General features: G+C 39.0%; 1 protein-coding gene across 3 annotated transcripts in view; it reads left to right on the top strand.

Moving 5' to 3' along the window:
• Nucleotides 1-23,897, top strand: part of si:dkey-82f1.1 (DENN domain-containing protein 2A) — a 73,597-nt gene that overhangs the window by 13,968 nt on the left and 35,732 nt on the right. For all 3 annotated transcript variants that reach the window (XM_015353113.2, XM_006633682.3, XM_015353112.2), the window contains exon 2: nt 20,132-20,230. In XM_015353113.2, the coding sequence (XP_015208599.1) occupies nt 20,132-20,230 (99 nt within the window). The remainder of the gene's footprint in view (nt 1-20,131; nt 20,231-23,897) is intronic.

Genomic DNA, 23,897 nt, shown 5'->3' with positions numbered 1-23,897 from the left:
AAGAACTTTGGGATAAAACTCCTGTTTCTAGGGTTTTGTTTCCAAACTCTTTTGGAAGTGACTCTTAGAAACCTTTTGATTGGGCATGGCATTGTTTTGATCTCCAGAGTATTATTTAATAATACATTTTCTTAGAAACCAGTCATTTTTTTTCTCCCATTCATTCAAACACATAAACCTGCTTCTGTCCCTCTCTCATATCAGAATATTCACATAGATGTATATGTTGCATCTGGTACTTTAAGTAGCTCTCATGTGCTGTCTTACTACTGCTATTGAAGAAATCTAATCTTGGCAGAATAACAGTTTGGAACCAATATCTTGGAACAGAGAAACAGCTAAGGGAGCTGTTATACTGGTTAAAAACTGAAACAAATGAAGGAATGTGCAGATCTCTGACTACAGCACAGCACATTGTCTTTTAACCTGTTAGGGGCTCCATTTTAAGAATGAAATATCACTTACTGTACATAATAAATGGTAAAGAAGATATGGTCTTTAACATTTTTATTTCCACCAAATAGGTGTCAGGTACTTTTTTACAATAAAGTCAAAAAACAAAGCCGGAGAAGGAGGAGAGATTTTATTTACAGTTTTAATTAGCAAAAATAATAACCACAGCTTGTTTCAAAATTTGGCCTTTGATGTTTGATCTTGAACTCAAATCCATAGAATTTCAGCACTGTTTTAGGACTGGATTGACAGCAGCAGTTTTGGATGTTTACCTCTAGAATTGTTCTACACTTCTACTAGTTTCTGTTAACACTCCAGAAATCTGTTTACATCTACTGTCCTGCACAAACAGTAGTAAGGTCCCTCCCAATGAAGCATCACACATTACATGAAAGTGTATTGCATCTGTCGTGAGAATACCATAATCCAGTGGGTTTGTAGAATTGCTTATTATTGTTTGGCTTGTGTGTAAAAGGCAAAAATCACTAGTTCCTGGATGAATGGGATGAGTACTCCTGATAGCGAAATTAAATTTGGTCTGTTGAAAACCATAATCTCCTGTTTTACTAGGATTAGGAATGTCACAATGACATATCTGGGTGCTACTTCATCATTTGAGAACGTTTCTCAAATCATCTTGACTATAATATTTTGTTTAAACTGAAGTTATTCTCATAAAATGTATTCTTGGTCTTGTTTTTGTCTCTCTTCATTGTGTCCTTCATCTTATTCTGAATTTCAGTACGTTATGTCCATTACATAAGAAATTATCTTTTAAATGTACACTTAAAATTAATGGGGACATTTTAATTTATGAAAAGGAAAAATATTTTCTCAAGATAAGATAGAGGACAGTGGCTCAGTGCTTATCACTGCTGCCTGATGCCCTAGGGTTCAATTCTGGACCTGGGGTGCTCTCTGTGTGCAGTTTTTGTGTTCTCCCCATGTTCATGTAGCTTTCAAATGGGTGAACTGGTTTCCCCCCACATCCAAAGACATACTTAGTGACATTATCAAAGACTTTGGCAAAATGGGGGAAATAATATAGGTTGTGGCTTTTAGGAAAATTGTCCCTGGTGTGAGTGTGTGCACAGCATCCTCACTAAGTTTTTCTGTAGCAAACAAAGGTTAAAAGATCCAACGTATACAGTTATACATAGTTATACCTTATACCTTATACCTTCTTAATAGAATTTGAGTATTTTTTTACAAACCGCACTGATCAACAAATGCAGTTTGTTCAAATCCACAAACATAGGAAAATCTTGTCTTTGAATGACATATTGAATGTCTCAGGCACTGTACCTGTGCTTTATGCAAATCTAGTTTGATCAGAAGAATAATGGTTTGGGAGAATTTTATCTTGGTGTGCCAGTGAAAATTAATTCATGGGTTAGCATGTTGTCCAGGGACTGCAGCCTAGTGTACAGCTCTGTAAAGACAATATATGGAACTGTATGCATACAGAAAAAGGAAACTAGGACAAGCACTACACCTAAAAACAACAGTCCTAAAAAATGAGAAATGGACAAATTGTTCTTAACCTCTGAAGCTTCTTTTTAAACCCAAAAGCAAATTTTATTTCTGCTCCTGGCTTCTGATCCAAACTGGTCTTCACAATGCTGGGAGATTGATCTTCTCTAATATGAGCGTTCAGTATTTTTTCCCTGGTTTTTCACATGCATGAAATGGACTAAAGGAATGTCAGTGGTCTCTCTTTGATCTGGATTCACATTCTTTCCTGGCTCAAACACCAAAGGTGTCTATTCCTATACTATTGAGCCCTAGAGTACTGTGCTCAACTCTAGGGAATAAGGGAGCACTGGCTTTCTGATTTGTTTGTAGCGAGATCCGAAATGCATTTTCAGCAAGGTGAAACTGGAAAATGGTTTGCAATTTGGTCTCATGTGGCACCAAGCTTATATGCAGCCTGTAGACCCAGGAATTCAGCAGCAGGAATTAGTTTATTGGAACAAAGTGTAAGTCTTAAATAAACCCTTAAAGAACTCAACCTATGAAAAGCAAGCTTGAACAAATCCAATAAAAGGTGAGACTGTACAACTGTTTTGGGAATTGATTAAAGTCATGCTGATCATTTTCTGGTTATGGTGACTTCAAATGTTATCTTTGACCAGTTTCCTGATAAAGAGTATAATTCTCTTTGAATCAAAGAAAATAACCAAAATCAGCCAATGCCAGCAGAGATTAAATATGATTGTCCTCAAATTCTGGAGTGATTCAACATGAAGCAGGAAAAATGGTAGTGATTTTATGCAGTATATGAGCTACCTGATGGTGAAGGGTGTTGCAGGATATTTCACTCCGTATGGTTACCAAGTCCAAACCTAAAGCTTTATACCCTACTGAGAATGATTCTGAAAAAAAGATGTGAGAAACACGTGCTTACACTTACATAGCACTTTTCTGGAAACTCCACTCAAAGCACTGTACAGGTAATAGGGACTCCCCTCCACCACCACCAGTGTGCAGCCCCACCTAGATGATGCAACAGCAGCCAAAGTTTCACCAGAACACTCACCACACGTCAGCTATTAGTGGGGAGGAGAGCAGAGTAATGAAGCCAGTTTGTAAATGGGGGTTATTAGGAGGCCATGACTGGTAAGGGCCAATGGGAAATTTGGCCAGGGAACCAGGGTTACACCCCTACTCTTTTCGAGAAACGCCCTTTTTATTTTAATGACCATAAAGAGTCAGGACCTTGGTTTTACGTCTCATTCAAAGGACGGTACCTTTTTGCAGTATAGTGTCCCTGTCACTATGCTGGGGCATTAAGACCCACACAGACTGTAGGTTGAGTGCCCTCTGCTGGCCCCACTAACACCTCTTCCAGCAGCAACCTTAGTTTTTCCCAGGAGGTCTCCTATCCAGGTACTGATCAGGCTCACACCTGCTGAGCCTAAGTGGGTTGCCAGTTGTGAGTTGCAGGGTGATATTGTTGCTGGCTGAGTGGACAAGAACAGAGCACCTGAGGTTTGGTAACTCGGTAGGTTGTAGATTTAATTAATGTGAATATGAATTTCATACTGTACCTATTCATATTAATCAAATGATCACAAATACAAGTTGCTAATCTGTAAAGGTGCACAGGGCTGTCTGGCAATCACAATACATTGTGTGGCATGCAACAAATCAAGTTCCAGGTAGTGTTATTTACCGTTGTCTTAACTATATCATGTTTTCTACTCTTGAATGCTGCAAAACGTTCACAACACTGCAAAAGCAAATTATAATGGAAACATATATTTGCCTTCTATATGTGTGTGTGTGTAAAAACATCTACTTCCAAAGGATATTCACAAAGGGTATTTCATAATGTAAAGTAAAATGGCCCAAGCATATTTTCTACCTTCGTGATCCATAATGCACAAAAAAATAACTTGTCTGGATACACCAACAACAAATTTGAAGCCAATCTTTCACATGAATTTTCATCATGATGTTGAGCAGGGTGGGCAACATGGGGGTGCCGCCGTGAGACTGTACTGTATGAGGGCAATGCTAACAAACTCCACACGTTGGCACCCCAGGTCAATTCAGGAAACTGTGGTGCTATCTGTGTGGTGTTTGTATGTTCTCCCAATGTGTTTGTGTAGGTTTCATCTGTGTGTTCCTCCCACTGTCTAAGGATGTGCAGGATATGTGATATGTGATGTTCATGTGCTTGTGCAGAAAAGAATTGGCGGAGAAAAAAAATAGACCTGCTGAAAAACACCCAAGCTAGGGTTCGACAAATGAGATCATAATGCTCTAGTAGTGCAGAAATTCCATCTTAAGCAGAAGAAAGCACATTGCAGGAATGGTTTGATGGAATGTTTTTAACAGAGGTTAGGCACTGAAAAGGAGTTCACTGCTATATTAAGAACTTTGGATGGGCTGTGTGTTCGAGATATGTGTATGTTTCAGGCTTCTAAATGATTTAAACGAAGAAGACTACAGGCTTTATCTCTTAATTCCCCCATTAGCATTATTGTATACCTTAATCAATGCTCCCAATGAAAGACTTGTATGTATACCCTGTGACATAGCTATCTCCAGTTCCTTCAAAATATTCATTTATATCATTCAGATACTAGTGAATGCCTTTTTATAAAGATTATATAGTTTTTAACAAGCAAAAAAGAGCATGTTATAAGAAAGTTTGCCAACACATTCTTCAGCATATTCTGCTTATCTAGTATTATATGGCTGATGAGAAAGCTAAGGCTTTGGGGGTGACAGATGCAGTTGCCGCCTTATGCTCTCAGTGCCATTTGTTATATATCTGGGTGAGCACGCAGGATTCTTTTGCTAAAGGAAGAATTATTCAGCTTGTGAAGGCTCAAGGTACTGTGGTGGGGGGAGCAGGAGCTGCACCCAGTGTTGGAAGATGACCCACCGGGTCTGAGAAGACCTGGTTGACTTTGGAAGGCGGATGAAAGGCAATGAGCTCGACGAGCTGCCGTGGTGGGCTGAAGTCGAGCCGTGACCCTCGAGTACGGTTTTCCCTCTTCCTACAGGCCGACCACTCCACAACAGCTGAACAAACTTTCTGGCTCTCATTCTCAGGTGTAGTGGGCGGCCTTGGCGAAGATCACAGAGGAAGCAAACCAGACCCCAAGCAGTCTAAATATTATTTTTCTTCCAGTTAGGCCTTTAAAAGCAACGCTTGCATAGAATGGAAAAATAGCATAGTCTGTTAGCCAACAGTCCTTTTTCTTATGGAAACGGCTTCTTCCATTTTTCATCTTGAGATGATTTTGGGTGAGTTACATTACACAAAAGTACACACTCTGCATCATCTTGCTTGGCAAGAAAATGGGTGCTATTTACAATGGCAAATCTTAGCATCCTCAGACGGATAAATGCTTCTTTTTGGATGGAAGGATACAGTTTAAGAGAAAGAGGACACAGATTTGATTCTGTGATGTGACACTTCAGCACACTGGACGTTAAGAATAGTTTTCACAGCAGGCAAAAGCAGTGTGTAATTTGGCGTTTACTGCAAAACCTAATAAGGCAGTATCAGTCTGTCTACTGGGGCACTGCATGGGAGAAACACAAGTTTATGCATGCTGTGTTTTATTACGCTAGTGAGCAAAGCTTAGACACCAGATAACAGGTTGAACAATGAAAATTCAGGATGCAAATTTCCCAGCCAAATGCGTTTTTTTTTATTTTGATACATATTTTCATTAAATAAGGTCAGAATCAGTCCTTCAGACAAGCACAGAACACTTAATTTAAATTTAAGTTTATAATTCAGTCTTACCAAACGATTCAATTTTACTTTGTGTTAAACAAGCTGACATAATGTGTACTATACAGCACTCTTTCAGAAATACTGTAATTTAAATGTAGTCTTTTTGTGTGTTTTTAAATGCTCCATGCTTCATAACACACACTTTCCAAAAACTATTGATATAACAATGATATAAAAGAATCTGCAAAAATAAGCTACTATAGACTCTTGATGAGATTATCTGGCATTTTCTAAATCCAGCAACCTGCAAGGGTGCCGTATAATTGATGATCCACTGTACCCTGAATGAAGGGGGCTGAAAACCGAGCAAAAAAAAGAGGTAGTGAGATCTTTGGTCTTCCATACTGCCCCAGCTTCCAGTTCGCCGAAACAGTGTCAGTGCTCCTCTCTATTCCAATGCCATGATTTCTTTTGAAAGTTTCAGTAATTCCTTCCTTTCGTTAACTTAGCAGTCCCATGAAGGCAAAAAGTCAGATGAGAGCACGTGAATCAGCTGATGCAGGCACAGTCCATTCCAACCAATTTGCTAATTGGTAACAGATTGTCCTGTAGGGGGATGATTGAAAAGCAAAATACAGAGCTGTATGGGCAGCAGAGGGGAGGGGGAGAGCTTTAGCCTCCTCTACACTGTAGGCAAGTGAAACCTGATCCATTGCTCCAGATGGGAGATGGGATCGTTTCTGCTGCCACCCTCCCTCTTCCTCACCAGTAACAAGTATTCACTCACACTCAGAAGAAACCCCGCTTTGCCTTTAGCTCTGCGTGCAGTGGAGCCAATGTTTCTTTCTTTCTTTCGTCCCTGTCTTTTGCTTTGGCTCTGGAGGTCTTGCCTCGGACACTCGCTGTGCTGCGATGTCCAAGCTGTTTGCTGCTGTCTGCGTCTCTTCACCGAAACGCTGCGAAAAACCTTTGAGGACGGGGAGAATATGGAATTGTCTGTATTTTAGGGGGCTGTCAGCTGAAGTTTACAAGTTATGGTATATAACGTGGCACCTCCTAGCAAAATGAAAGTAGTTTAAAATGTCTTTATACAAAAAAAGAAAATTATGTAAATTACTTAGTATGTGATATCAGTGTGAACAGTGGCAGGGTTACAGCTGAGTTATTGTACAGCCTTCAGCCTATACAGCATTCTCTATGCAACACCAGAGTATTTCTGATGATCTCAATCTCTCAAAGAAGCTTATTAGTTTCACAGGTGTGTCGGAGTTGCTCTTTTGCCTGTTTGCAAGGTCGTAATCCTGTAACACCAGCTGTGAAACAACCTAGGAATAGAACAGGAGGACATGGGAGCATCCAGCTAGGTCCTCTAGGTTTGAGTGTAGATGCCACGGGCTTTCATGTTATTGTGATTGTGATTCCCAATAGCTTACTGAAAGTGGTGATTACCATCCGCCAGCGCAGGAAGAATCGATCCCCAAAGTGAGAGGTGAGCTACATGCACACACAGTGCTTGGCTGGGCTCCAGAAGCCAGCTATGAGACCTGCTTGGGAAATATGGGCCCCAGACCGAAAAGACCAGTCTCTGCTGAGGAGAGATAAAACTCCATTGTTTATGTCTTAACCACTCCTTTTTTAACAAAACCAGCTCTTTGCCAAACCCTGCCGGGTTAAAATATATAGAGGATATTTAGGGTTCCCTAAGGAAACAATAGCTCACATACAGCATGTGTATTTAAATCCATAACATACAAAAACCTGTACTATATGACCAACGTTCAAAATTACACCAACTTTTCTTGGTGTAATTTTAGAAAACCTACACAATGATCCTTACTAGCTGGGGCCTGCCTGCCTTCAATTTGAGAAAAAAAAGACTAATCTTTCCCTTTAGAAATGAATAATCCTTTATCAAACAGTTCAAAAACTATTAGAAAGCGCTGAGCTAAACATTAACACAGAACACTACATGACAACATTGGTGGCTAGCACTTCAGTCATCTCTAACTCATTCTTTTTGACTCTCATAGTATTGCGGAGTATTGCACTCTTCACTGTGGTTTTATAATTCATTGATGATTTATATCACTTGGCTGTAGATATTCATTTTTGAGTTCCGGTTTGATTTCATTGTGTTTTACAAGACATTATGCAGCTTTTTCCAACGGCATAGTCCGTCCATCCGTTTTCCAACCGCTTCTCCTAATTCCGGCTTGCGGGAGAGCCGGAGCCGATCCCGGCAAACAGCGGGTGCAAGGCAGGATACTCCCTGGGTGGGACGCGAGGGTGAACACACAGACACACACACTCTCGCACAGGATCAACCTTCTCAGAAGCTAACCTACCAATATGGACTGTGGGAACAAACCACAGCACCTGTGTGAGCACAGTGATAACATACAAATTCCTTGCAGATAGCACCTCAGGTCCTGAATTGAACCTAGGGCTCCAGTGCTGCAAGGCAGCAATGTTAATCACTGAGAATGCCATGGTATAATAACAAATATGAGTGATCAGAAGAAGGTTTTATTTTTGTGATTAGGTGTTTGCCATTTTAATGTATCCTAATATTGTGCCTTAGTATTTAATTTCAATGTGACTTTACCACCTCCTTGTACAAGGAAAGGGGAACTGTGCCTGTTTTTCTTCAAAATGTGCACTTTTTGGAATCATCTGCTTCACACCCCACAGTTAGCCTAAAGCAGAAGGAGCTTTAAATAACATTTGCAATACCAGAAGTTCAGATGTTCCTGCAGGTCACGGGAGTCGCTAATACACAGTGAGCTGAAGTTGCCTAGGCCAATTTAAACACACCCAAACCACAAATATAGTGCCTGGGGATTCCTGGTTATAGTCAGCTAATGACATAGCCTAGAACCAAACCAATGATGTCTGGACTACAGGGCTCAGCATATACCTGTTCTGAATAAGCAAACCCTGAAGCCTCAATTTAATGAAGTGTTTTAAACTTATGACCTGTTCAGCACTCCTGTGGCCATCTGTACTGTATATAGGCTGTCTTTGCTTAAGACACTTTCCTTGCTTACAGTGTATGGATCATAGAAAGACAAAACAGTTACAAAACATTCATAGACTTCGTCCACGTCGATTTTGTTTGTAGCACATTGTGACATGCTCACAGCCTGAGTTTCAAACCTTTAATCTGTATGGTTTCTAAACCACTAGAGATGCCACTGAGGATTGTTAAATTACATTACAGGATTGTTTTTAAACTAGAACTCTTTCTCTAATGCTACAGGATCAAGACCATAACAAAACCTGTTTTTCTCTTTAAACCCAACAGCTAAATTTCATTTGAGATGCATCTTGCTTAACGAAAACACCTTGTTCTGTCCACAAAGAGTCTGATGGATGTGAAGTGACACAAAACTTTGTTTCAGTCCTAATCTCCACTGCATGGTGGTTCACCCCCTGGTGGGAGAATAGCTTGGATGATGCACTCCACCGTAACTTCAGAGTCTATCCAGCCAGTTCCTAACTATTTCATCCAATTCAGGGTTCAAACACAAGTCAGAAGACCCTCTGGTTGGGACGCCAGTCCATCTCAGGGCACACACAGACACGCACATGCTCACAGTTAGGGTAGGTTTTCCAAGAAGCCAATTACCCTACTGTAGTATGTCTTTGGACTGTGGGAGGAACACACAGCACCCAGAGAGAACCCACATGAACATGGGAGGACTTACAAGCCCCCTGCAGGAGTCTGTGTTTGTTTGAACCCTGGTAACCGGCACTGTGAGGTAGACCTGTTAATCATAACCTGTGTCTTTCTAAAAAAAAATCTAAACAGAATTTACAGAAGACTATTTTTTTTGGGGGGGGAAAAGGTCCATTATTAAGTAACAGATATAAAAAAAAGCATCTGGTGAGGTCCCTAATAATAATAATAATAATAATAAAAAGTTTTTTAAAAAAGCAAAAGGTTTCTAAATTAATGCATGCACAAGGATTGAGAACTAGTGAGCAAAAACAATTGTAATTTTAAAGGTCATAAACCCTTACTGCGCAGATGTGAGCACTGTCGAAATGCGCATTAAGACCATTGTGTTTGCAGACAGAAAATGTGATAAGGGAATTACAGAAAGATCTGGATAAGCTTTGGACTGGGCAGGCAAGGTGGAAACATACGCTACACTTTTTGTGTGGGCAATTCCAAGTGCAGGAAGCTACACTTAATAAGGGTCTGGGTGTCTATGCAGAGTCTTGAATGTCCTCATTAAGACGATGAAGGGAAGCATTAGAAAAAGCCAACATAATGTTTGGGTATATAACAAAAGGTGTGGAATTAAAATAAAGGCAAGTTACATTCAAAGTTTACAATGCACTGATAGGACTCTTTTCTGATATATTCTGTTCAGTTTTGGTTATCATAAAAAGAAAAGGATATTCTAGCTGTTCAAAGCAGAATGGAAGAAAGATTCCTAGCCTTAAGAAGACTGCTATACAGTATAAGGACAGGATAAAGATGTGAAAACTAGTCTAAATGAAAGACGTATTGGAGGAGATTGGATCTACTTATACAAATTTCTAAAGGCAAAGTATCTGGAACATATTTCTCGGCCAGGTGATTGAGTCTCTGGGTTTCCTGCAAGAAAACGCTAGATGAAAATTTAAATTCACTAAGTTTCTAAACCACCCAAATGAGCCAGGTGGATCGATCACCCTCTTGTTTGAATCCTTTCATCTTATGTTATAATGCATACAAAACCTGTTTTGAACTGACTCATATCTCAACCTCCTGGTATAATCACCATTCTTACTTTAGATGGTGCTCCTTATCGTGAGAAATAAACAAAAGAGAAATTTGTGTAGGATGACAGACAAGCGTGTGGAGGTGTACTGGTTTATAATGTGTGGCTCCTGGGCTTATAATAACTGAAGTATATTTCTGAGGTATGTGAAAATTACAGTACTTTGTTTGCAGGATGTATGCCCCTTCTGAGAAACAGTGAAGTCATCCTGTTAGTTATTCCTTTAGGGACTGGTGTTGAAAGATGACATCTTTATTCAATGCAGATGTGAGCAGCAAGAGCAATGTGTTTTATGAAAGGGTTGAAAAATGTATTACCTTTTTCTTTTTAAGAACTGTTAATGATTTAATTGTGGAGGTTAGCAGTCAGGCAGTGGGTTATGAAATCCGAAGTGTGCTATAGTAGTCTAAACTGTGCCTGTAGTTAGAACTGAGAGACTGTGAGATATTGTAATCTGGAAAGCCACAACATCAAAACATTCAGGAGGAGCATGTAATACACTGTGTAGTACTCACTCGCATTTTCTTTCTTTTATAAGCAGCTCTGGGCATTAGCTGCTTCATTAGAGTGAAAGGATTTTGCTACAAAATTTTGCAGTGAATACTTGTGCAATATAAACTGGGAAACTATAATTATTCAATAACCAAATGTGTGGTGTATTATTAAAAAGAAACTTACATTTTTCTCTTTGTGAAATAACTTATGCACCTGATTTTCTCTCGGTCATCTGTACATGAACAAAGATTGTAATTCCCTCTTATCTGTCTGATCTTAGTGTGTTGTCAGCACTCATTTATGATGTTTGTTTTCACAAGTTTGGGTGCTGAAAAACAAAGTGTGCGGTGAGAAATGAAGAGTGGTTGAAAACAATAAAGCTGGTAGCACGCCAAAGGAATGGAATGAAAATACGATTTTTGGAAAGGGGTGTTTCAAAAAGGGCAAAGCAGTTGGCTGATTTAACTAAAGGCATGCACTGGAGCTCGACTGATTAGAAGATATCAGCTTCACCTCATTTCTACTGGCATCCTTGCAAGAAATGCTGAAAGGAAAAGTGAAATGGGATGTTTTGACCATACTGTGCACAACCATTGATAATGATCCTCTGGGTTCCTGCCACAGAAATTGCTGTGTATGAACATCAGCATTCTCTTGCCTTTGACCAAAATGATTAACACTTGGAATACTATAAATTAATAATGCTAAGAGACATTAAACCAACTTAAAAGGCAATCAGCCCATTACAAAAAATAACTTATTTCTATAACACCCATTGTTACCTTTTACATAGTAAAAAATTGAATAATGTGTAGTAGTTGTGCAATAACAGTTGTCTGTGTTACTCTTGCTCAACTATCTGTAGTCTGCCTTTCATAGGACATACCCAGCTAACACTGCCTTCCTCCCTGTTACTGATTCTTTTTTGGGCAGTGAGGTAGTTCTGTGGCTAAGGTTCGTATCCCGTGGCTGGCAGAGGGATCCTACTCCGTTGGACCCCTCAGCAAGGTTCTTAACCCCAACTGCTCCAGGGGCGCTGTATAAGTGGCTGACCCTGCGCTCTGACCCCAAGCTTCTGTGTGTCTCATGGAGATCAAGCTGGGGTATGCGAAAAGACAAATTCCTAATGCAAGAAATTGTATATGGCCAATAAAGTGACCTTATCTTATCTTTTCACTCGGTTTCAGTGGACTCTCTCTCCTCTATCCTAATGTTTCTCAATCTATCTACTCCCTTAAATACAATTATCCTACCGACACTCCCAACCTCCAGGTGTCCTGGTGAAACTCACTTGTTTCTTTCTCTCTGTCCACTGTTGTGAACATGGTTGTTTGTATCACCTTGTAGGGAACCGTAGTCCCAAGTTCTCAGGCCAGTTATCCAATTTTGGTAACAAAATAAATTCATTGACGTTATAGAAAAAAATTACAAATTTCAAATTTAAGCACAAAATCATAAACTTTGTGAAAGCACTGTTAAGTCTCCATGTTGACACAAACTCGCATTCGACTGCCTACAAATTCTGATATGAAGTGGCCCTGGTCAATAGCCCAATAAGCTACTGAAAACCAAACAAGCTACTGTAGATGGTAGAAGAGAAGCATCTTATGTCCTTAATACTTTATAATTTATATAATCTTACAGTTGCTTAATGTGCTGGACCTGGTCTTTGTTTGTAGTGGCTGGTGGCTGTTGTGGGACAGGGGGGATTTGTGATGTGCATGCAGCTGGTCGAAGGCTCAAGACGCCCACACATCTTTGCACACAAACCCTTTGTGTTGGACCGCTGCAAGTTTCTGGAGAAACGAAGATCAGTGCAAAACCCTCCACACTATCGTGCAGTGAATTCTTTTGCACAGATGCCAATGATGAGTTCATAGGTCCATAGAGGGGAACAAAAACAACCAAAGAACTCCGCACGCAGACAAGGTCCAGACGAAAGATCTCATGCACAGCCTTGAGTACTTACTCAGGTCTCAGACAAAGAACTAGATGCATAGATATTAATTTCCAGACCAGTTTCTTTGAAGGTTCTGTAGGATCCCCTGAGAAATGGCTTGATGAAGTTTGAAGCCAATAGGTTCCTTTGCAACCATTTGGGCAAGATGAGAATTACCCAATTTTTGCATTTTTTACTTTGAATACATCTACAGTATCTATTGTGCACAACCCCAGAATGTTAATACCATTTTGCATTATGTTGTTTTTATAACATGCTTTTCTTGTCATTTGATTTAGGCCACATATGGTCCATTTTTGAATTTCAACATTTTCCCATTTTGGGCACAGTTTTTATAGTTTTGTGTGAAAAGTTTGGATTTATAATGGGGTTTATACGGCTATTAATTTGATCTGCAAGCTACAATTTGAGGTGTTTGTTACTAATTAAAGGGAATTGGCCAATAACTTTAGCTAATCTGAAAATGACCGAATAGAAACAAAAATAAACAGTAAATTTACCTTTTAAAAGAATTTACCTTGGTTATGTAAAACTGTTTAAATCATTGTGCGTCTCTGTAATAACAAACTATATTTTTATCCTTGGTAAAAAAAAAATGCTAGCATTACTGAAAGCAGTGCTAAAACTCACTAAAGAACAGTAAAACTTTCCAAAATTTTTGGATGTTTCTCTGCATCAGGCCACTGAAACATTCTACTGTCAAGACCTACACACTCTGTCAAACCAATCAGATTTCAGGGAGAGGGAACAAGAGAGTGAGACAGGTAGGGGTCAGAGAGGTCAAAGTGCCCTAAAGGGTTGTATAGGCCAGAGCAGATGGTGCCTCTCCACTAATTCAGTGTGAAACAGCCCTTTTTTCTGCCATGGTGCAACAAAGGTACGTTTTAACAAAAAGGTGGCCAGGACTGGACTTATTCTCAACAGGAAAATGAAGTTACCATAGAAACAGAAGCAATAAAAATGGCAATGTTGTCAGATTTACTGCTTTACATGATTACGGGCTCACACCCTTTCCCATTCCCTTTCTTTGTATCTGATTTTCTTTTGCTGCTCCAACTCAATAACTTCCATTCCGCAGCTCAAACAAAGTTTAGTAATCTGTATAATCTCCAACCCAAAACCTGAATCGCAAACTACAGTTTTCTTCCATAATATTCAAGTATTTGATATTTAATGCTTTTTAACCTAGTCATCTACTAACGTGGCTTCAAGAGATATGTGACATTTGTCGGATGTGTTGGAGTTGCAGGTATACGTACCTTTGCTAGCGTTAAACAGTTTTAATTTTTTTTTTACCACATACTCCTGCCTTCATGTGTAACTAATGAGAATTTCCACACCAAAGCCATTCACCGTGCAACCTAAAAAACATTTCTTTCTGTAATTGTAGTTGCTCACACCCTAAGGCTTCCAAACGGAGGCCCAGCACTTTCTCTTTCTGTACCTTAGAGGTACTAAACAAACCCCCCCCCCCCTCCACAGCCTAGCATTCCAAAATATTTCTTCATTTATCTGGAGTTATGTACATTCTCCAGGCCCCACTCAACAGCAGTCTTCTGGTTTTCATTTGTTCAGCCTCTCTCGTTCTCAGAAGAGAAAAGTTTACGATTTTATCGAGCATGTGACCTATCACAGCTGAAAGCCATTTTTTCCCCAAAGGACCTTAATGCGCTGATGCAACCCTTTCCCCACTCTCAGTGGGGGCTGAGGCAAATTTAAGGAGGGTTAAGCATCAGCAGTGAGAGGGGAGGGATTGGGGTTTTCTTGACTCATCTGATGCACTGGGAAAGAATCCAGAAAGAGAGGCTGCTCACATGTTCTTCAGAAGAGGCAAAGAGAAAGATCAAAAAAGAGAGAAAGTGTTGAATAGGAAAAAAAATACTAGGAAATATGTTTTGATTAACAGCAAAAATGTAAAACTACCCCAGAATAAGAAATTAAAGAAGAAACTCAGGGCCATTTTACAGAAATAACTGCCTTCAATTTATTTTTTTAAATGTGCACTTAATGCTTTGCAGCATTTCAAAGCTCAGCGTTTTTAACACAGATGAGACTCAGCTGCAATGTGTTTAGAGGTAATTATTTCCAAGAAAGATTGAGCAGAATTTCCTTGCAGTTCATGCCAGGGTATAACAAAACAGTTTTGGTCTTCCTTTAAAATGATCTTTTCAATTGCTCTGTCCCAGCTAACATCTAGCTAAGAAAGAATGAAAGATACACCGATTCATATTGGCAGAGGCCAAGAAACATTGTTAAAATTATATTTTTTTATAAAATTAAAATGGCATTTCTTTAATATATTTAAGTATTATTCTACAGTAACAAAATGCAAGGAATGAAAAGGTACATTAATTTTAATGAATTCGGTCAAACAAAATGGGTTCTGCGGTCATTCATTATTAGATGTGGTTAACATGACATGCTCCAGCACAGGCTATTTAGCTAGATTCAAGTATGCTTTAAAAAATAACTTATTTTACCAAGTTATTTCCCAAGGTGAGAGGCTTTTGGAGAAATGTGTTTTTGGATATAGAATTCGTTAATAGAAAACAGAGTTGAGGGGAGAATGCTCAAATATTGCTAATATAATTAGTGGAGTACCATGGTACTAGGACCACTGCTCTTCTAATATATATAAAAGTTCACTGATCTAGATTCTGATAAAGTTTGGAAATTAGTCATGTTTGCAACCATGCCAATATTTAACATTGTAGAAACAGCAAATGAAATTCCAAAAGATTTAGATAAAATTAAAGACAGGGCAAACATGACAGTTAACATTTAAAGTAGACAAGTGGAAAATGTTACATTTGAATAACAAAAACATAAACAAAAGCTGCAAAAAATAGGAAGTACCAATCTTGAAGAGGGCTCTTATGAAAATGACAAGAGTTCATGTTGACATCATTTACTTTTACTCAGCATGAAGAAGCAATAGAAAACACAATCTATAATAATGATATATTGTTAAAGCATAGAATTGAATCAAAGGATGTTATACTTCCATCCATTTTCTAATCCCTTCTTCCAATTCAGGGACATGGGGGAGCTGGAGCCTATCCCAGCAAGCAGTGGGTGCAAGGCAGGGTACACCCTGGATGGGATGCCAGTCCGTCACCAGGGCTGATTTTTCCACAACCCAATTCACCTACTAGTATGTCATTGGACTGTGGGAGGAAACCGGAGCCGCCGGAGGAAACCCACAAGAACGTATTCTCCATTCAGACAGCACCCCAGGTCTCGAATTGAAACCAGGGCCCGAGTTCTGTGAGGCAGGAATACTAAACACTGCATCACCGCCCAAAGGGATGTTATATTATACAGTAAATGTACAGTGCGCTAGTAAGATCTCCTTGAGGATATTCTACACAATTTTGGTCATAATATGACAACAAAGATATGGTTGCTCTGGAATCTGTCCAGAGAAAAGCAAGCAGATACAGTGAAAAGCTTATGTATTGCAACAATACATGACATTTGTCATTTATGCTGTGTACTAATAAAATATATATGTTAGATTTTAGATCAAAAGATTAATATCTTTGCAAAAGTGTGGCATTTCTGATTTGGCTTCTGGATATAATTTTGCATACATATGGGAACATTGTCGTTTGTTGTATACAATCTCCCCATATCTGCTGAACATAAGTATAAAGATAAATCAAACTAAACTAGTGTAAATCTTTTAAGTAAAATATTCGGTCACATGCAACGACTGCTTCACTTCTGCACCCTACTGCACATCACCAGAGAACTTTGAGATGCTTTGACTAGCCTTAACTGCAGCCACTGTTGTTTCTTTGTGGGTCCTATGACAGGTAATGGGGACTCCCCTTCCCCCACCATGATCTGGTGGTAGAACCAACCTGGATGATGCGACAACAGCCAAAGTGTGCCAGAAAGCTCAGCTATCAGTGGGAAGGAGAACATAGTAAATAAGCCATTTCTTAGATGATTATTAGGAAACCATGATTGGTAAAGGCCAGGGGGAAATGTGGCTAGGACACCGGGGCAACCTTCGCTCTTCTTATTCTGGTCTCCTAACTGTCCCCCAAGCCCGTCTACATTGTGTGGGTGACAGGGCCTTCTCCTGTTATGCCCCCAAGCTCTGGAACTCTCTCCCCAAGGATATCAGAGAGTCACCTTCTCTAAACTCCTTCAAATCCAGACTCAAAACCTTCTTTAGAAGAGCCTTTACTTCCATTCTTCACCCCTCTGCTTTTCTTAGTACCACAATCCATGGTCTCCTCTATATATTGTAATTGTGTTTTATCTTGTGTATTCTTTTTATTTATTGCTGTTGTCATTCTGTAAAGCGCTTTGAGAAGCCACCTTTAAAGGTGCTATATCAAATCAAGTTTATTATTATTATTATTATTAATACTCCTATTCTTTCTGAGAAGCAACCTGCAATTTTAAATGACCAAATGACCTAGTTTTTGTCTTCAACAAACTTCATCGTCCTTTGATGATCTGGTCATTTACCAGTTGTATAATTTCTTTATTCATGAAGACATTCCGTCTTGTGGCTTTTGAGATGCCCAATCTCTCTTCAATGGATCTAAATTGAATTTTCTTTACTTTCATCCTAGTTGCTTGCTTTCCTGAGTATACACCTCTGTAGTCTTCATTTTGGTTTATTGATTTTCTCTGTACATTACGAGTCCTAAAAGAATGTTATCCATTGACAGGCTAAAATAACTAATTGCAAGTATTCAAAATCCTCAAGAGCATTGATAAAGTCAACAAATTGAACTGTCAACCCCATGGAACGTATTCAATAAAGGTAAACAATTAAAAGGTATATTTGCTGTTAGGTAAATTGTTTTACGAAGTGTTTGCTCCTTTGTCCAGGTAGGGGTTAGGAGGGAGCAATTGTTTGGTAGCAAGGTAGCATCATACTTTCTCCTCAAAGCGGAGATAGAGAATGGCACAGGTTGAGTTCTGAGTTCTTGCACACTGAGTGGAAGGCCCAGAGGGCTGAGATAGAAAAAAGCAAACTGCCTTCTCCTTTGTCAGGAACACAAGTGGTACATACAGAGTGGAGTCCGTGGCCAAACAGGATCAGCCACTGAAAGTTCGTGACCAGAAGAGTTGCTGGTAGAGTTTGGTTCTCGTGTACAGTGAAGTGTATCTGTGAAGTGTTGGAGTGGTTATTGTGGTGAACAGAATTAATCTGATTGAATACTTGAATGTCCAATTGTGTTGAAGTTACTAGTGAAGCAAGATTGTGAGCTAATCAGGTGAATACTCTAGTGTCTGGAGATTAATGAAGGCAAAATATGAAGGGTAAATGTGATGATCTAGTGACATTTGTGAGTATATCAAATTAAAGAACAACCTAGAACAAAGAGGACCATGTTGTGTTCCCTGAAAAGGAAATACTATTAAAATACTAAGTTCTTTGATGGGCTCAGAAAGATAAAGACAGACCACCTAATACACATAAAGATAAGGTGATACTTTTGCAGGGCTGGAATTAGGGTGTGTATGCTGGCATTTGTCACACTATAATTGTGTTATATAGTTGTCAAACTACATTTGTCACAATAACAGCTATAATTATAGTTGTTAAACCATCTCTTCAGTTTTATATAATTCTGTTATGTTGTAAGTGAACTACATTGTTACAATGTTCACACACCACTGATCAGTAATGTCACCATTTGATAGTATATCAATTTGCATTTGCTTACAGTGCTTTTGATGTATTTTCTAAATGTCCTGGTATGTCACACCACTATATTATGTCACACCATTGTTAATTGTACATTTTGCAGTTTTAAAATGATTCTTTACAACATCGTCACAATCACAGTCTAACATTAAGGTGATGTTGCTGCACTGCCCAGTTGCAAGTTCTGGATTGGGTACCATTTTGACATGCTAACAATGTCTATACAACAACCCAAAGTTGAATCTGTGAAAAACACTTGGCATAAAGAGAAGCAGTAGTATATCTTCACTTTCCATTTTGCATTTTTGGATGCAACATGCGAAAAACTCATTAAGAGTGACTCCATGCCTACAGAATGCAAACCGTTGTTTTGCTTTCTAGATCCAAAGAATAAGGAGTACACTTTGGCATATATTTATAAGCATTCTATAAACCTATTTAGTTCAGAGGTGTTCCATTTGACTCAAAAAAAAAATTCAAGCACCAGAAACACCAATATGTTTTTTTGTGTCCTTTAAAGTTTCTGGTGAGAGCATTTCTGGAATCTTGTTTTATCACTTTATATTGGTTTTAACACATCACTGTGCCCCAGCAACTTTTTAAGAGGTTATTGGTGATGTTACACATCACATCAGTTTAATTGGATCTACAAATCTGATGTCAGAGGCACTTTGTACTTTGTCACAATTTCCATGTGTTTGAAGAATAACTTTGCTTTGAAGGAGAAATAACATTTTATCCAACTGGCACTGCAGAGGGCTGGATGTGGTTCAGAATTAATATGTATATAATGCACTTGACTTTCCACAATTATTAAAATGCATTTACATTGAGATTGACTTGGTGTTTTTTCAGACATCAATGTGGCTTGCCAAATGCTGACTGTCATTTTCCATCACTTGTTATAATAATTGCTGTTCTATAAACCACTCTTTACAGAATTAAAGTGTGGTTTTGAATCCTGTGAGGTTTCTTCCATTTGTACTTTTACATAACTGTAACTGTTATGGTGGGGTCTGATAATATACTGATTGTTTTCCAGCACCTAACTGAGGTAGAATTTGGTTGTTTATATTTTAATGTACAAGTGAAAGAATGTAGGCTTTTAAATGTAAGCTTTTGCACATTAGTTTGAAAACCATCATTGGCAATTATTTACTTAAGATGGCAGTGCAGAGACTCTGGGTTCAATTCCTGACCTGATGCTGTCTTTGTGGACTTTGAATGTTCTCCCTGTGTTTGCATGAGTCTCCTCTGTGTGCTCTGGCTACCTCACACAGTCCAGTTACATATGGGTAGGTTAATTGACTTCTGGAAAAATTGGCCCGAGTGTAAATGTGGGCTGTGCACTGTATATATTTTGTGTAGCTTGTAAAGTACTATAAAGCAACATCAACATCCCTTCCATAGGGTTCAATTTAGTGCCTGTACTGTACCACCCATCAGGACGTCAAAATGTGTGGCAGTATTGGTACTTAAATGATACTCTTTCCCAAGACCTTAAACACAGGCTGGGTAATATGACCGTAAGTGTAAGGCTGACCTATATCTCTCTCTTTGTTTTGTACCCATAGGCGTGTGCTGACGATGCCTGCTGCTAACACCATGACTGGCGGTAGGGTGCTACTGCTCTGTCGGGATTCTGAAAATTGCATCTACCAATCTGTGAACGGGTAAGGGCAATGTGAGCATGGGAGGAGTGGGGAAGCAACAGCCTCAGAGCTCCCTTTTATGATAAAGTAAACCAAACTCGGGTAGAAATTGTGAAGACGTGCTAGAGGTGATCGAAGTGCATTCAGATGAAATAGCAGTTAAGTTTGGTCTTTTTTCAAAGGGAACTTTATTTCCTTGTAGTTTTGCTAGAATGCAGCACAGACTACAACACCATGCCTTTTAGGAAAGGTTCTGGGATCAGACTGAAGAAACTGAAAAGCACCACGATAATGCTAAAGATAATTTCACCATGAAACTACTAGGAGTCAATTATCTGAAGATGTTTAAGGGGTATTGATTAGGGAAATACCATAAGTAAGAAGCTGTTTCTTGAATAGTCCCTAAGAAAAGCTGTTAAGACTTTAACAGATTCTTAGCTTAATTGCATCATCTAGCACTAAATGTCTGAAATAAGAGCTATAATATGTTGCAGTAGTATAATGTTATGGTAAGTTTCTTTATGATTTTTAAAGAGATGGCACATTGTGGCCATATTGTGGGATACTACAACTGTCCTGTATTTTATTGGGTTTTACTGCGTTTCTATAGCATGAAGGTAACCAAGAGTAAAATGGATGTATTGAATGGGCCAAGAGTAGTTTTCTGGTTAAATATTGATTCCCAAGTATCCAACAATGTCAGCTACAGTAATAAGAAGAACTCCTATAAGGCTGTCAGGATATTGCTGCCCAGTAGCTCAACCTTTAACCTATATGATGTATACAGCACAACTAATATGATTTTCCTGCTTTCTTTGTGTTAAGATATAAACTAGCATTGACCAGTCTTATTTTCATGCGAGTTTTTTGTTATTCTCACTGATTGTTCAACTCAAATTGGCAATGCTAATTAATGCTACTAAACTATGTAATTATGTTAATACGAATACTAATACTTTGTTAATATTGTGCATCATCCAGGTGGGGCTGCACATTGGTAATGGTGGAGTAGAGTCCCCACTACCTACAGTATAAGGTGCTTTGAGTGGAGTGTCCAGAAAAGTGCTATAGAAATATAAGGTATAATTAAAGTAATTTAAAGAAGCAACATGTAACCTTGTTACACAGAATATATACACATAATACATACTAATATTATGTATTATGTATACAAACTAATACATAAGAAATATATATTAAAAAAGAAATAAGAAAAGCTCTATATAAGTGTAAGGATATGTTGCTCATAGCTTATGTAACAGGAGAGAGCAGGTTTTCTGCTAGTACTGCAGAAACCTGCAATGCAGTGTGGGAAACCCAATGTAACTATGTAATTAGCTCCATCTATCCATTTACTTATCACTTCATCCAAATCAGAATCACAGTGGAGCTGGAGCCTATCCAGGAAAGCAAGACAGGATATATCCTGGATCGGATACCAGTCCCATGCAGAGCGCACAAAGACAAACACAGACACAATCACACCTGGGGCCAATTTTCTCAGAAGTCAATTAACCTCCCAATATTCTCTGGACTGCAGGAGGAAACTGGGGTTTTCTGTTGAAAACCCACGCAAACACAGGGAGATCATGCATGCTCCACACGTTTAGAGCCCCAGGTCTGGAATCGAACCCAGGGCATCAGCATTTGCAAGGCAGCAATGCTAGACACTGTACTACCCACCATTGTCACCACTCTTGTGCTGACATTTGCTTTGTCACACACTGTAATTAGGAAGCCACTGCAGTAGTGCCTGAGTTCTGGGATTTTTCACTGGACAGTACCGCCTCTGCAACCATATGGGACATCCTTCCTGCCAGTGTTGCCCGCTGACATGCTGCTTTGTGACCACAGCTGAAAGCTTGTCCAACACAGTGCTTCTAATGTGGCTTGTCATGACCACAGTAGTTCAGCTGTCCGGCGCTGTCAACCCCCAACAGTGAGATCTGCCTAACGAGTCTGGGTTTCTAGCTCCTGTGTTTGGCTCTTGCATTGGCATCCTGTGCCCAGCTAATGTCACTCGTTGGCTTGGGAGATTTCAGAAAATCCTTGTTTACTGTAATTTCAAAAACCCTGGGAACTCTAAACTCTAAGCCAGCAGCCTTCAGCTGACCAACATAAGAGGGCTATTCCGAATTCAGATGGTACGCAGACTACAAATTCGGGGCTGAGACACTGCTGGCATTCCAGACAGATTTTTACTTTGACGCAGTAAATTGCGGAGTTTAGTTGGATAATAAGGGCCAAAGCCATTCTTTTAAAGAAACATTTCTCTTCGATTACGTACAGATTCAAAGGTGCAGTCATATTCTGAGAGGGGATTTAAAATGGGAGAATGAAAAAAAATGTGCAAATTTCAAGACTGATATCTGATGATGATATCATACAGTATAAATACCAATATGTCTTAAAAACTACTATATTGGTAAAAATGTACACCAATTGGACAAAAAATGTCCTTCTCCTAACTGGAATGCTTCAAATCTTCTATTAATTCTATAATTGCTTATTATCAAATCATGTTTTGGGTATTGAAAAAGGAGGTGTTGCCTTTTCTGTTATTTTCCTATTTGCAATAGAATTTTCTTCTCCAAAAATATCTTCAGGACATTGTCATCAGAGAGATCACTGCAAGGGAATGCGGACTAGCAAAACACAGTGCTCTGAAGTTCATCTGTGTACAGAAGCCTGGGTTGACACTGAGAATTTTCTGCCACTTCCTGCTTTGTTGCTTTGGGAAGATTTGGGATTTTGTGAAGAACTGCAGAGTCCTACAGAAAACATATGGCAAAAGTAAACAAAATGACAGAAGGGGAACATCACAGCTTCTACAAAGCTTTTAAAGTAATGTTTTCACATTAAGAAACTGGCCAATACCAACACAAAATACAAATTCAAATAAAGACATGAAAATCATGTTATAGGAGAAATTCTGATATTTAGCCTATAGCCAAACACCATTGCCATTTTATGTTATCTTTCGTGTGTAATTCACAATTTTGGACTGGTTTGGTTGGCTTAGATTGGAGTTAAAAAGGCCAAGCAAAAGACCATTTTTTCAAATGTTCTTGAGTATCGACTCTAAGCTGCTCTCAAATCCTATGCCCATTCTACCTCGACTCCCGGTAGTTCTCCTGTTATGGCCCTTTACTCACAGGGAAAGTTGGCCTTCCCACAACATCTGTTTTGTGGGCTGGACTTTTCTTTTACTAAATAGTCTTTTTTTTTTGCTGAAAAGAAGATTGCCTTCTCTCCCCAATTGTCCCCTCCCCTCTTTTTCTTGGCTGAAGCATTTGACCTAGATTTCCAATCCAGTATGGTCATCATGTCTTGAATAAACACTGGTTACAAAAACACAGAGGGAATTCACATAAACCTGATCTGCTCCCAAATGCCATTGTCTTTCAAAAATGGCAAAAATGTCCAACAAAGGGAGACACTAAACAACAAATGCACCCCATAGAAAGATACAGTTATGTCCATAAGATGTTTAATTTGTGTGGGTTTGTAATTAATGTTTCTCATTCCGTGAATAAGGTTAAATGGAACTAACAGCATGTGTGTCATCTATTGTTTTGTGAAAAGAAAGTATTCATGGCAAAACACAAGAGTAATTTATTTAGGTTTTCAGTATTACTCTTTCACTTCTTCAATTTCTCTTGCTACTTTTCATTTTTTACAAAATAAA

Source organism: Lepisosteus oculatus, chromosome 7, assembly GCF_040954835.1.
Source record: "Lepisosteus oculatus isolate fLepOcu1 chromosome 7, fLepOcu1.hap2, whole genome shotgun sequence".
Classification (NCBI taxonomy): Eukaryota; Metazoa; Chordata; class Actinopteri; order Semionotiformes; family Lepisosteidae; genus Lepisosteus; species Lepisosteus oculatus.
Note: the sequence above shows the minus strand (reverse complement) of the source record. Positions and strands in the feature narration are given on the sequence as shown.